The 15,061-nt window shown below is 41.2% G+C and overlaps 2 protein-coding genes across 2 annotated transcripts; one reads left to right on the top strand and one right to left on the bottom strand.

Annotated features, from left to right (window-relative positions):
• The first annotated feature begins 438 nt into the window (after positions 1 to 438).
• On the top strand, positions 439 to 2,210 carry LOC121588507 (general odorant-binding protein 83a-like). Its single transcript, XM_041906527.1, has 3 exons — positions 439 to 912; positions 1,013 to 1,269; positions 1,730 to 2,210. The coding sequence occupies exons 1-3, from the start codon at positions 753 to 755 to the stop codon at positions 1,745 to 1,747; spliced, it is 435 nt and encodes a 144-aa protein (XP_041762461.1). The 5' UTR covers positions 439 to 752; the 3' UTR covers positions 1,748 to 2,210.
• Positions 2,211 to 8,954: 6,744 nt separating this feature from the next.
• LOC121590548 (putative odorant receptor 83c) lies at positions 8,955 to 10,346 on the bottom strand. The gene is made up of 3 exons (XM_041910324.1): positions 9,474 to 10,346; positions 9,322 to 9,411; positions 8,955 to 9,173 (listed from the first exon to the last, which is right to left on the bottom strand). The coding sequence occupies exons 1-3, from the start codon at positions 10,344 to 10,346 to the stop codon at positions 8,955 to 8,957; spliced, it is 1,182 nt and encodes a 393-aa protein (XP_041766258.1).
• Between the last annotated feature and the right edge of the window lie 4,715 nt (positions 10,347 to 15,061).

The following is a 15,061-nucleotide window of genomic DNA, read 5'->3' as shown; positions in this document are numbered from 1 at the left end:
ATACGAGCACGCTCGCTAACAAGAAGCTTCTGTGGAGCTGCCGAAGGAAAAGTTTTGTTCTACTAGCATGGGTTGCTTAATGAACCATTAAGTTTATTTTTCTTCGATGTTATGTTTAGCAGTGTGCAAACAAATTCCCTCTCGCCAGCTGTTCTGCCCCGCGCACGACCATCCCAGTGTACCGGGCAGCAGTGGAAGAAACGATGATTATGTTGTCTTTATCCCGGGCCCTTCACTGGGTCATACCAACTTTCGACACCCTAATGGGGATAATGCTAAAACATGTTGCTCGTGATTGATTTGTCAACACCGATGATTGAGCGATAGTGTTGGTTGTCGCTGTTTTGGGGAGCGAAAATTTCTTCCGCTGCCATCCTCTCGCTAGCACTGACAGCAGACAGTGCGCGAAAGAGCGAAAGGAAAACTCCGGGCAGCGTCAAAACTTGATTCGCTCCGTACCGAAATTGTCTCTTGCTGCCGGAAGGGAGGTCACGGCGCTAGAATCGGTGACTCTCGTCTGTGTTAATTAATGGGCATCGGTCAAACAGTTGGCAGCGAAGTAATTAGCTAGCATGGTGGAAGTGTAATGTCATCATTGCAAGGCAATAGAAACATGCTGCTTAATTGTTGGACCATTGCAACTACAATATACCGTCTATAAAAAGGGCAACCGTTCATCAGTTTCAACATCAGTGTGTTTCAAATCTTCAGGAGGAGTATTGATTTGAGGTTTGCCACACAGTTCTAGAACCATGAAGCTAGTGACCTTCGTGTTTGTTGCCTTGGTGTGCTGTTCCATGACATTGGGCGACACTACACCACGCCGGGATGCAGAATATCCTCCGCCCGAGTTGCTGGAGGCACTGAAACCACTGCATGATATTTGCCTCGGAAAGACGGGTGTTACTGAGGGTGAGTCTCAGCAATTACATTAGTCTTGTGTTTGGAGGCACTGCGCCAACAGAAGCGTACCTCACTTTGCGAAATTGAACATTGATTCATCCCCTTTCAGAAGCGATCAAGAAGTTCAGCGACGAGGAGATCCACGAGGACGAAAAGCTCAAATGCTACATGAACTGTCTCTTCCACGAGGCCAAGGTGGTGGACGACAATGGGGACGTGCATCTGGAGAAGCTGCACGATTCGCTCCCGAGCTCGATGCACGACATCGCGATGCACATGGGCAAGCGGTGCCTCTATCCCGAGGGCGAAACACTCTGCGACAAGGCGTTCTGGCTGCACAAGTGCTGGAAGCAGTCCGATCCGAAGGTAAATATGGCCGTCCGAGTTTTCCCCAAACTCGAGCGATCCGGACCGAGCCGACCGGCTTTGCCACGTCACATTTTAACCCTTCACGAAATCTATTTCATCGCGGCCACAACATTGCACTGGAAGTGATCCGATTCGCCGAAGCACACCAGCTTCGCCGAATATTTTCATCTCGCGTGGCAAGTTTTTAATTGAAAAAGTTTAACTTTTAATTGCTTCCGGCTAACGTGACACCGCTGGTGCGGGTCAGGCGTAGGCCGCCAAGTATGGTTTTACTTCTTGCCGGTTCGATGCAGGCAGTAAAAGAAATTCAGCGAAGCTGAAGTGCTTCATTTAAGATTGAAATTCATGCAATTGTGGGTTTTTTTTGTATTTGTTGGACTTCAATCGATGTGGTATAAGCTATTGAAACTACTTTCTGTGTTTTGTTTATCTCATTTTTTTCTCACTTTCTTTGCAGCACTATTTCTTAGTGTAAAAACAAAACGGATCGTCCGACCACCGGCTAAACGGATGTACGATCAAACGATCCACACCTGACAAAGGATAATTCTTTTACCGTGGATCCTCGTGCAGACGCCAGCACGGACCGGCTCGTGGTTCGGAATAGTAATTAACCCATTTCGCTTGCATTCTGCACTGCACGTAGCATCCCAACCCAACCTGTGACTAACCAACTTTAACGCAACCATTTGACGACGTGTCGCTCCCGCTTTCCCGACTCACGGCAAAAGGGTCGAAATGGTGCGAATGAATGAAATTCAAAATTTAAACTACCCAAACTTCCACAGCTCAAAGCGCTCACTAACCCTTCTTGCTTCGTGTCTGCGAACAGGAACTCTGGAACTGCAGCTTACAAAAAACTGTATAAAAAAAAAGAAATAAAACTTGAAAACTGCATACACTCAGACTGGTGTGCCGGCATTGAGAAACAACTGCAAAGCGAAACTATAATCAGACCGTATTTTCTTTTAATTACATTCGGGGAAAAACTTTCACCAAGTCTTACGTTGACTTTCGTTTGGCGAAGGGCTAGTTTGCAAGGAAAATGATTTCATGGTAAGCTTTTTCGAAGTGGATCTGCTAAAGATCGTCACTTGCTTTTGAAGCAGTGGATTGAGTGCGTTTCCTCAAATGTTTGCGATTAAGGCTAAACCCAAGATGACTTTAAGATGAGATTTTGAGTTGAGAAAATCTTAGAATTTGCTACGTTTTAGTGTTAATTTTGTTACTACATTTGTTATATGTTGGTGAAGTTACTTTGGTTTCCGGAATCTCAAGGTTTAATTACAATGATTCCTAACACCTGAAGCGTCTTGATAAAATTAAGAATAAGAATTTACCATACAAATATGACTTAACCAATCGAAACCATGCTTACCAAATGAGTCTTTTGCAGAAGCGATGAAATAATCCTATTGCTAATTAACAATCCACGAAAACTTTACCCTTAACCATTCTTTCTGCAGCAGCTCTTTGGGCTGAAGTCGCATCAGCAACAACAAAACGCTATAGAGAAGCACTGGAGATGATTTATTACAGACGCACCCAGTGATAAGTTTCCTCCTATTCTAACAGCAACTTGACATCTTCATCACGAGCATGCTTACCGCTTACGAATTAAACACTCCCTCCCGACACCGAACGGTTGGCTTCAGTTCTGGCGCAAGTTAATTTGACGCTCTGTCCCATCCACGTTACGGTTCGCGAGTGACAGACAATGGCGACCCGTTGCGAACCGTCACCGTTGCACAGATGCATCGGCAACTCACCATTTCAAGCTGGCCTGGTTGTTTCGCGACGGTCAGAAACAAATCTGTTGAGAGCGGAAGCATTAAAACGAAAAGTTGCAAAATGAAAATGAGAAAAAGGGACCCGTCCCACTCAACAAAGGACATGCAAAATGCTGCTGCTGCTGCTGCTGCTGCTGCTCACTGGCAGACGTAAATCAGTCTCGGTAGATAATTTACTGCTCCTTGCCGGAGAAGTATACGTGTCAGGCGGTGGTGGAAAAAATAGCCGGCTTGCCTGGAAGTTGTAGGTGATGTCTGCCGTGCTGTGTAAGTGCTTTTAGCAAGCAATTAAAATTGCTAATTAAATGACAGTTCATTTTAAAATGCTCTGTAAGATGGGTTTTGTGCCGTTCCGTTGCGTTTTTTTTTTTGTTGTTGTTGTCTTTTGCAAGGAAAAGCGAATGTGGTCGTGGAAGGGTAGCACGTGCTGGGTGGGGTGCGAAAACGTTTAATCATTGCAAACGCGCTTTTGGCGTACGCTAACGAATTGTCATCTGAACGTCGTAATTAACATCGAAGAAGTTTGGCCGGAGTAAATACTCGCAACCGGGCTGTACGCAAGATGCATTCGTAATTTGTTGCATGGAAATGGTGCTGGCGGCAAAGTGAAGGAGCGTGGTCGTGGTATGAAAAATCAAACTCTTATAATGTCACAATTAGAGCCATAAACTTGTTTCGTAATTATTAGATACTTTAGAACTTCCTGAAACTGAACAAATCTCTTTGCTGATGCCATCTGACTCTGACGTGTTCTTCATTGAATATATTGGAGCACACAACTATGGTATAAATGCTGTGTGCTTTGTTTGGTACTCGTTAAGTCCACTGAGACGACCCTCAGCCCTTGTTCAGGCATACTGGCATACTATCATGTGAAGCGTTCCATGGACTATTAAAACCATATGGCATCAAAAACGATACCGATAACCGTTAGAGAAAGCTTGTTTCAAGATGAAATAAAAATAAAACCGAATGGCAGCATGGCTACCGAATGGAATTGTGCCGGAGAGTAGAAGATTTTCTTCGATTGAAAGTGAAAAGGGCTAAAAAATTCTACAGGAAGCTATCATCGGTTTATTCCCTCTTCTTAAGCTCCCAGTTTAAACTCTTTTTTCTAGAGAAATAAGCGAAGAGAACTTGGAAGTCATTGTAAAAGACCTTGCGTTGTGTTTCATGTAAGCATGGAAATTTGTGTTTTGATGTGTTTTGTGTTGTGTTTGTTTGGATTTTCTAAAAATGATGCATAAAGTTGTATTTTTTGTATCTAAATGTGAACAAGTTTTGATATGTAAATCGTGAATGTTTGTCTAAAAATATTACTTATTTAGAAGTATTTGTGAGTGATATTTTGTTTTTCTGAGCAGTGAGTCATTTGACTTTGTCGTTGAAGCTCCTTTTTTCAATATTATATTAAAAATTTCCATTAATTCTTAATCCGACCAATTTATTGTTTTAGTGCTCCCTTGATCTTAAATCATGTATCCTTGAATTTATGCCATTTATCTATCTTGAACTGAATTGAACTAGTTTGACAACTTTAAGAATTCCTAGTATACTACACTGGTATTTGTACCGGCCGCAGCATATTATGAATTAGTACTATTATAACCTTACGAGAAATATACACATTTCCTAATAACATACCTACAAATTTTGAAATTCAACATGAAACTTTTAATTTGCTCGGACATTCAAACTTATGAAGCATCCCGAGTGCAGCGCACAATTTAACATCGAGGTAAAGTTTCTAGAATTTTCCACCTTCTCCCTCGCGATTAGCTATTGAACGATAAATTTCGCTTTCCAAGAATGCGTTCACTTTCCCGTAGTGTATGACCGAGTGACTGGCTGAAACTTTAGCGGTTTTCATGCCACGTAGAGCTGAGGAGCCCATCGAATAATACATCGAATAGCAGCACACGTCCACTGTAGCCGGTTGAATATGTCGAGCCCGATGGTAGAGCACTTGTGTACGGGCTGTACAAGCAGGAAGGCAGGCAGTAGGCGAATTCTGTGGTTCCGGCACTCCAAAACTTTGGCAGAAGAATTTTAATAAAAACATTCAATTACCAGCTTCCAGGGACACAAGTTTTGAGCGGTTCATGTCCATCGTAGCCACGGGTGGAGTTTTTACGGAAACAAAAGGCTGGCACGCTTCAGCCTCACTCTTAGCCCTTCGTTTTTCTACTGTGCCCAAAAAATAAAAACGCTATGCTGAGTGTTACCAGCAAAGTCCATCAGCTTTTGACTGTTTCTTCAACCTGACTGGCTTCCTCTTAGCGGGGAGAAAACAAAACTCCGAAAAGAACGTGAGAAAGGGACGTGGAATGCGAAATAATTGATAGAATTGTAACTGAATGCGTGAACATAGTTCTTTACTTTGGCGCTTAGAGAACAAGCCGGGGGAGAGCAAGTCAAGCGTGACCAAGCGTGCAGCAAACCCAAACTGCGGAAAAGCTTCTACGCGGGCCACAAATTTGAATCCATTCCGTGTTCGGGCGAAGTCTAACTTTACAGCACCGGGGCGCGGATGTGGTGACCGACGTTTACTTTAATTGAATTAAATGGTTTCCGTTTGTTTTGGGGATGAGGAGGCGCAAACATTGTTTCCACCGGCCATGGCAGTTTCTCAGCTCTTTCTGTCAACTTTGCTCTACAAAGTTGGATGGAGAAGGTATGCGATAAGCAAAACAACAAACACGATAATTTATTTGCGTAGCAAAGTTTGAAAGTTTTACACTAAAGCACTTCTTAAGACTCTGTTCGCCACATTGTTAATGTTCTTTTAGTCGCTCAAATGCACACCAAATAGCGATTGATGGGATGGGAACAGTTTTGTGGGGTTTTCATTGTCTAGAGTACAAATCACAATACTAGGCATTGCCATGTAATACCCAAACATGGTATTAATAAATTTTTGGCGTACGGTGAAGAATAAAAATAAAAATAGCAAAGGTACACGCCTTTCCTGGAAACCCTAAGGTTTACTATTAAAATACAAAATAATAAAAAAAAATGCACAATAATGAAACCCTTGCATGAACCCGCTAGTTGTCACTTTTATCTCCAGTTCACATGAAAATAGCATTATTGCAGCAGAATTCTGTTGTTACCTTTTCCCGGCATTGCCTTCTATCCACCCATTCCACACCCTCTCTCCAGCCTTTTTTCTCCGGTACACACTTTATGAATATTAAAACGTAGCCAAAGCAAAGTGACAGGAAATCTCGGCTGACTAGCACAAGCTCCATGAAAACACGGTGAGCCGCAATAGGATTTTCCGGTTCCGGTTTTTAATTTCATTCTTCGCATCGACCCTCCCTCTGCCTCCCTTTCCCGTGGTACATTTCTTTTTGCTTTCTTCTGCCACTCCTACACATACACACGTTCATCCACCAGGATGGTTGCAAACCTTGCATCCTGTTGATAAACGACCTACAAGCTCTGACCCGCACTCGGGGCAGCAAAGAAGATACAAAACGCTCCTTCGTACACACAGGAAGAGTGGCAGACTGAAGGTAGAACAAAAAAAAAAGACTACAGCCCCGGGAATGCTTTTTAATGTGGCCATACCTGTTTCACCACTCGGCGCTCTTTGCATTCCCCCGTTACCTGACACGTTGCCGGAAAGGTTTCCGGCCGCTTTCAATCTGCGTGGGTCAGATCTTATTTTTCAAAGCAAAATTCCACCTCACTCATTGCACTATGCGCCCGCACCGGTAGCAGCCCACCGGTCGGTACGCTCGCTTGTTTTTTACATTATTTCAGCTTTCTTGCTGTTTTCCGAGGCACGTGAGGTACGAGCGGCTGAAGCTGTAGCGTTTGTTCGGGTGCGTCTCGGACCGACTGTACTGCGCTGAGCATGGCGGGAAGATTGAACATCATCACATAATGCTGATCCCTTCCAGCGGCGCGTGCAGGCAGGAGCATAGAAATATAGTAGCAACATTAACGGAGAAGAAAGAAGAAACACAACAAAAAAACGGTAGAAAACTCAAAAACAAAATACTCCCAAGCAGGGTGAGCAAATGAAAGGATAACAGGCAACTCTGCTCACTTACAGGTACGACATGAAAGGAAGAAAAGTTTGGCTCGTGGCAACAAATGCTCCAGTTGGCTGTCTTTTGCACCACACAAACACACACACACCAAGAGAAAAACTACCATTTCAGCCGACAAGCGGTGCACGCGCACGTATACCACCCGGTTGCTCTACTCGCTTGGAGTATCCAGTCAGGGTGGAGCGGCACAAAAAAATGGACAAAAATAAAAGAAAACAACGCCAAACGCCATAACATGTTGAAGGATTTCAGAGGAGCCAGACGTTGCACATAAAAGACGTCACTGTTTATGACATTTTTTCACTTTTAATTTCTCCCCGCACCAATTTCCTTACACCAACGCTTCCACTGGCGCTCTGTTTACGGTTAAGCATGTTTCCTTTTTGCTTTTTTGTTTACGGTTAAACATTTATTTTGTACTTGCGTACATGTGCGCGTGTGTTTCTTTGTTTTCTTTGACAACCATTCCCCTCCGTCCTGTTATCATTACCGTTCTCAAATTTGCGGGACTTCGAAAACAAATTTACTCCTTATCAACCCTCCTGCCGCCAGCACACAGGGGCCACAGGGGCATGTAAGCATGTTTAAGTACGCTTGCGGATTGGTAGCGCGAGATATTTGCTTTGCGGTAGCAACCTGCTGCTGCTTGCTGCTGCGACTACTACACAGTGATTACCTGTGTCATCGTTCACTGGAAATGACAGGTTAAAGTGGTTATAAATAGGCACAAAGTGAGCATCGCCCAAAACCTTGTTGGAGCGCTTGCTGTCAAATGGTGCCACGAACCGCTTCGTATGGGTTTGAATAATGATGCACACATTAAGCGTGTGATTCTGAGCGACTTTCAATTACCTTTCCTTTTGACGGCAATTCACACTCGATTGAATGATCGTCAATCATGGAGAAATCGGCACCGTTATATCGCAATCAAATGGCGGACGAATGACTTTTTGTACGTGCTTAACGTATGCTGAAGTTCGCTAATTTTCCAAATCACTATCGAATGTGCACATAGTTATTCACCACATGCAATATGATTTTCAACAGCTGTCCAATAATTTATTTGTACCAAATTGAAATTTCAGTTTCTACACATGATTTTCAACAGATAACAAAGAACTTCAAATTCAATCCAGCTTGAGTCGTCTTGAAAATCATGATGAAGAAATTAAAAATTATTACGATGGAAATGAAATATAAGATAAATGTGGATTAACAACTTGCACGCAGTGAAAACCAATGTTTACATTCGGAAGTGAATTGGGATGGTCAATCTCTCATCCATTCGTAGATTGTCCGTGAGTCGTGCGAGTTGGTGACTGCATGCTAATTAAAATGTATGTGTCTAAAATGGCTCAAACACCCAGACATAAACTATTTGAATAAGTACTCTACATATCCAAAGCTACTAATACATTAGTGGAATGGGAGGAAGGGGGTATAAGTAACGTGCTACTGCGAAATAACTTTGTTTAATATCAATGTTTTCTAAAAAATGAAATAAGAAAATCAAATAACATCAAATGTTTGCATTTATTGATAAGATTTTTTTAATAAACATTTATTTTTCGATATCAAAGCTATGAATCAATTCTATCGGTAAAAGATAAACTTGTTTCTATAGTGCGGAAGAATGTACTAAGCATTATTGCATCTCTCATTTGAATCATGATTTTAATAACGAATACACAGAAAACTGCAATAACGATTCTAGTAATCATTTCTTTTTTTTGGAGAGCACATAAAATATATAAAAAAATAAATAAACTTAATATTCAAAAACCAATCAAGGAAAACCGAGCATTTCTATTGTGTTGGATATCAATGTAAACTAGCCAAGATCAACCAGAAAACTGTACATCATGGCAAATGCGGAGTACATCTTCTGCATAATGTCAGTGAAGGTTTCCATGTTCATCGGACCGATACTGCGGATCATTATTTCTGCTGAAAGCTGACTGCGTGCAAGCATAAACTTAAACTGCTTCTGCTCTTCGGTTGGGAGCATATACCAGGGCAGATTCGAGATGTAATCAATCATTTGTTCGTTCTGTTAATAGAAAGATAGAAATTGATATCGTTATTATTATTATTATTATTATTATTATTATTATTATTATTATTATTGTTTTTTATTAGATGGACGATATTAAAACTGTTTAAATTATGTTATTCTTCCCTGACCCTAAATCAATTACCATTATTTGCATCACAGTTCCCATCAAGCAGTACACAAACAGTTGAAACACAGATATCACAATAAATCCGTACGTTGCGTACCAATCCGTCTGGAAGTGGAAATGATACTGAACTTTATACATTTTGTCGTAGCGATAGAGCTTCCACTTACCGTCAAGGCCAAAAATAGATTGAATACGGTTGATAAACTACAGGAAGCTACCTGCACTACGCAGATATTACGATAGCATTCCTGCATAGACTCCAGATAGAAGATAACGCTTTGATGATACTGATAGATGGCGCGCATCCGTTGGCGGCAGAACGTTTTATATACTACCGTTCCCCACTCACAATGCTGCGAAACACTACTCAGATCCTGGTCAAACTGTTCACACTCAATCTTGAACAGCCCCCCATAGGTAACGAAATGCACCACAAACATAATGAAGGCAATGTCGGACGTCAGTGCACCGAGCAACCCGTACACAGCGATCATCATATGAAACGAATTGGTGATGCCATAACCGTACGCCGAGTAGATGTTAATCCCCGGTATGTACAGTGGAAAGATCGGTACCTTCACATGTACCACAAAGTACATATAAGCCGGATACAGTGAAAAAATAAACAAGGACGAAGTATAAAGAACTGAGATGGCTTTCGTCACGAGCACCAACAGGTCTATGATCCGGGTAATGGTCGTCTTTTGTGCTGGGGTCCCTTTCGAGTGACGCTCGTAGATCGCTTCCTTCAGGCACGAAAAATTCACCGCATACTGAGGTGCTTGCTGGATCGTGTAGTATATCTTCAGCGAACACTGAAAGAAAAACCCCAAAAATGAGAGGGATTTGAACAGCTCGAACGTGTCGCTGGCAATGATCAGCGAGTAAACCATCAATATGAAATACTGTGAGCAGAGACAGATCGACATGAATGTTTGGTACGTCTTTTTCCACGTTTCGGTCATCACATCGAAACCGATTATCTTGCAAAGGGTGCGTAAATAACGCTCAAACTGGCAGAATTTCTCGGACGCCTCCATGGCACGCGCGCTGCACACTGACTGCTTTTGTGGGCGGAATCAGACTGCCTTCCAACGCTTAAAACTCGAACTCATTTGTAAGCGTTAAAGTCAATATGGTTTGAATAAGTGATGGCTATAATAGTTTGCAATGTGTGTGAATGTTGCTTCGGTCTCTATTTTTTGCAACAACAGGGTCTAGGAATGAAACATTTTATGTGGGGTGATTGATGTTTTACTCCTTTTTTGTGTGTATGAAATCACAATTGAACCGTGAAATTGATTGAATTAATAATTGACTATGTGCTGATACAATAACACTGTTGGTATCGCTGACGGAACATGAGGAGTGAATTTGAGGAAGGTATCGAGGAATTATGAAAAATTAACTAAAGCAATAGATTTTTTTAATGGCAACAAATGAATGTTGCGTAAAAAGCATAAACTTTTGGATTGGCCACTGCTATACAATAAATAATAAATAAAACACTTAAGCCGATTCAGCCTATTGATATGTGTTGGTAGTAAGGCTTACGGCTCGTAGACAATTGACGAATACAACAACATGGACCGTAGTATTAATCATACATTAACAGCGCATAAGGAAAATGAGAAATATGTAAAAAATGAAAATAGTAAGACAGCAGCTAGCATGACATTGCCCTATCGAATGTACAGTTACTTTCTTGCCTAAGAACAGTATATCGATTTAGTAATTCTGATATCATACTAGGTTAATTGTCAGTAGAAGGAAAATTATCATTGAGTTTTTATCTATGTTTAGTAGTAGCTTTACATTAAAAATTACAATTGTCAATTGAACACAAATCAACAAAACAGATTAAAAAGATTAAATGCTTTAGATTGAAATCCTACATTTATGATGACCATCTCTATTCGGTGTATTCTTTTCGCAATAATACATGCGGTATATTTGTTGCATTTATTAGCAATGAAAAGGGATAAAACGATAACAACAATTTCTCGCTTGGGATGGTAAAATATAGCATAAAAATGGCTATAAACCCAGTTTTTATTTCCAGCAATTCAATTAATGAGCTACTCACGATACATTTTTCCTTACTGGTTACAAGCTAAACAAATACAGGGAGTGCCCGAAACACAGGATATCTGGGAAACGAGCAGGCATACCATTTTCTAAATTTCAGGTCTTTTTTGCTTTTGAGCCAACGAGATAAAATTTCAGCCAGTCAGTGGAACAATAATCATCATCCGGGTTGCAGCCAAGTGTCAAACTCCATATAAAACAGCTGCATGATATCATAAATGCCCCCTTTAGCAGTTTTGTAGAAAATTGAAACAAGCGTGTCATATCGCTCCGTACACAATCAAAAGATAATATCGATTTGCCACGCAATCATATAAGAGTACACACATCGTGCAAGCGTATAGTTAGCTTGATAGCGTTAGATATTAATATTAGTATAAGCAATTATTGTAAGCGGATGGAAATATAGCGACGCTCTCTTTCATGACATACTTTTGAAGCGTATAGACATTATTACCAACTGACCAAAATATCCACTTTTGAAAAAATACGTAACGCCACATCAATTGTCAATTGCAAAATGGTTCAATTTCAACAATTTCCCTTGGTAATGATGTAATGTATAGTAAAAAATGGAATCCTCAGTCAGAGTTATATAAATAATGATTTAGAGACAAAATCACCTTCTTTTTAAAAAGCTACACGAAAAGTTTAAATTATTGAATGAAAATCGCGAAATTCGACGTAAATTAAGCATACTAGTATAACAGTAAGTCCTAGCTGCATTAGGAAAGTGTTTTCAAACATGCAACACCTTGGCATAGTACGCACATCATCACATATTATATATTTCTCACAAATGTAGTTCCCATGAAACATCCGCTATCCGACTTTTCTTATATCCTTTGTTCCTTCCTGCCACCTGCCACAGATGCTACCAAGCTGAAACGACGAATTCAATTATCGAACCTGTCTTCCGGTCCCACTCACCCCGTGGCAGCTAAAACTCGATTAACCTTCTTTTCATTTCATAATTTGAATATCAAATCCAACTCCATATGGTTACCGGCTGGTTAACAGGATCCTTTTTTTTTGCGCAACCTGTCACGGAACCTGCCAAACGGGCCCTTTACCAAACTCGTCAAAGCGCTACAAGATCGGTGCTCCAGGCGATAGTATCAAGCGCACCAGCACAAAGAAACGGCACCGAGGCATTGCAAAAGAAGCAATGAAAAGCAGGATGCTAGACCGGGACGTGTCGAAGGCGTTCGGGTGTTGACAGCGTTCGTTTCAGAATCGAATGAATATTTGACAACACGCACTCCGAAAAATGATTTCGTCAAAAATCATCTCACCAAAGAAGCGACAACAGCCAAAAAAACTGAGCACAGGAATAAAAGCCAACACCTGCGACCTCCACATTCGATCCGTACGTTCACCTTTCTGTTCACTATCAGCTTCTTGAGCAGATTCACAAAGGCACAAACGAACCGACAAGACAAGACAATGAACGTGGCGAATGAATTGTTGAACGGAAAATTGTGCTCACGTGCCTTTGCTGGTGTTGTTGCTGCTGTTGTTACTGCTTCGGGAGTGGAAAATCTCCATCATCATCGAAGTTTCGGTATCTTCGTCAAGCAGTGTGTGACACCTGATGTCAGAAATATGCTAGCCGTACGGTTTCGAGCATGTCGCGACCGTCCCAACGTCAGTCACTCGACCCCAACACGAGATGCCTACAGGGCGCAGCGCAAAAATGGGTCTTTATGATTGATTCTTCCTAGGATCAGGTTTTTCTCGACACTTTTCTCTTGTGCACCACAAACAAAGGGAGTTCGAGAGCTCCCTTGGGCACCCCATTCACTCGATGGCTGGCCAGAGGATTGCCATTTGGTGAACTGGGAAAACGTCGCGCCGTCGTGAATCCGATCCCTCCTGGCAACTCCAACCCAGGCAGCAGTGATTTTTGGACCAGTATTATGGGTTCTTGCTAGACGAGATTCCTTGGAGAGGTTTTTTGCCTACTAGAGCTTTAGCAAATATACCCCCTCAGCTTTCGTGGTGTGACTTGATCCTGATGGTGTAGATAATGATGATACCCGATGGCCACCGGCCATTTCCGAGCTGTATCCGTGTTTGATACGGGGGTCCGGAAGTCAAGATGGAACCAGGTGAGCAACAGAAAGGGACCGGAGAAGAAAACAAATTCTGATATCAATTTCATCCAATCAGAAAATGATCGGTGGTGAATTGGCCAAATCTTTCCCCAAGGGATTGGCGCTTGACCAACGGTTGGGAATAAATTATCATGATATGAGGGAAAAAATAGCCAAAGCATCCAAAAGAGGTCAGACTCACGATTAAACACTATTCAGCCCGGACATGCAGATACTCGGCAGGAGGGGTCCTTTGTAAATGGCTTATCTAAACGGCACGGTAATAGGTTTTTCTACCAACGGACCGAGAACGTTTTATCCCTGTATCTGCTCAAGATTGAAAGATCATTAAATTCAATCAGCGATAAATAATCAAAACCCTTCGTTACCTTTTCTCGAGCGTGGAATATTTAAAGTAATATTCACGGTTCCGCATGGAAACGGTGTGCGACTGCTAGCGGGAGCAGGGATTAGCCGAAGCGAGCTTGCTCCATAGATCAAATGATAGCCAGAAGAGGGGGTTCAATACCAAACGATCATAAAAAATAAATATCTTCCGTGTAATCACGCATGAAAACGCTAAAGCAATTTCACAAAATATGCGAAGCTAATGCAAATACAGTTTTTAAGGGCTGTGCAGTGATGAATTATGCTACGGCGGTGGGTTGAGCTTTAGGAATTTAATTAACCTTTCGTGAAAGGTAACTAGCGTCTTGTAGATATTTACTCTAACTTAAAGCTTTAAGCCATATCATCTGTAATCGATGATGAAAGCTTCAACCATAAACTAAATATTCAAAAGATACATTAAATGAGGGCTGACTATAAACATTCAATGTGCAAGGTGCAAAGTACCATTATAAAATTACAATCTAGATTTCAAGCTTCATAAGCTTAGACTGTATATCTTGTTTTTAAGACTTTCTTTCTTTAAATATCATTTCATGGGGCACTTTTGAAAATCACGCATCAAGAGCCGGTTTTCAAAAGCCACATTTGATATTGGAACGTAGTTTGGAGACACTTTTACCAAATTTACCATGCCGTTACATAAGGTGAAAATACATTTAAAAAAACAATTATTTATTGAAATCGACGATTTTTTAAATAATTTGGAAAGTTAAGGCTGGAAATACAGATCTCAACTGTACCACGAAACTCGCACCATGTTTATAACAGTTGTAGAACAGTTGGGTTGTCTAATTTTCCGCGCCTTCAATCGCGTCTGCTGTTTCGCAGAGATACACATCTTCAGTATTCCTGAGATTTTAACGGTAGCGCGAACCGATTATTTTTACTTTTTCTGATTAATTTGTTTGAAAGCTAGTGTCGAGAAACGAGTTTTGTATTTTATTTTGCATAAACCATGTGAAATAAATAATTTGATTCGCAAATTGATAAAAAACATTTAATCTTGGTATTCAATCGTCACCAGACCACGGATGAATCCATACCGGTTGACGTATGTACAAATTGTAGGCAATTGTATTTTCTATATCTACAGATGAAGTGTAATAGTAGAATATTCTGACATTGTTTGTTGTACGGATCACATCATCAATGTATCTCTC

The sequence above is a fragment of the Anopheles merus genome, chromosome 2R (assembly GCF_017562075.2).
Source record: "Anopheles merus strain MAF chromosome 2R, AmerM5.1, whole genome shotgun sequence".
In the NCBI taxonomy this organism is placed as follows: Eukaryota; Metazoa; Arthropoda; class Insecta; order Diptera; family Culicidae; genus Anopheles; species Anopheles merus.
The sequence above is the reverse complement of the archived record's forward strand: the minus strand, read 5'-3'. Positions and strand labels throughout refer to the sequence as shown.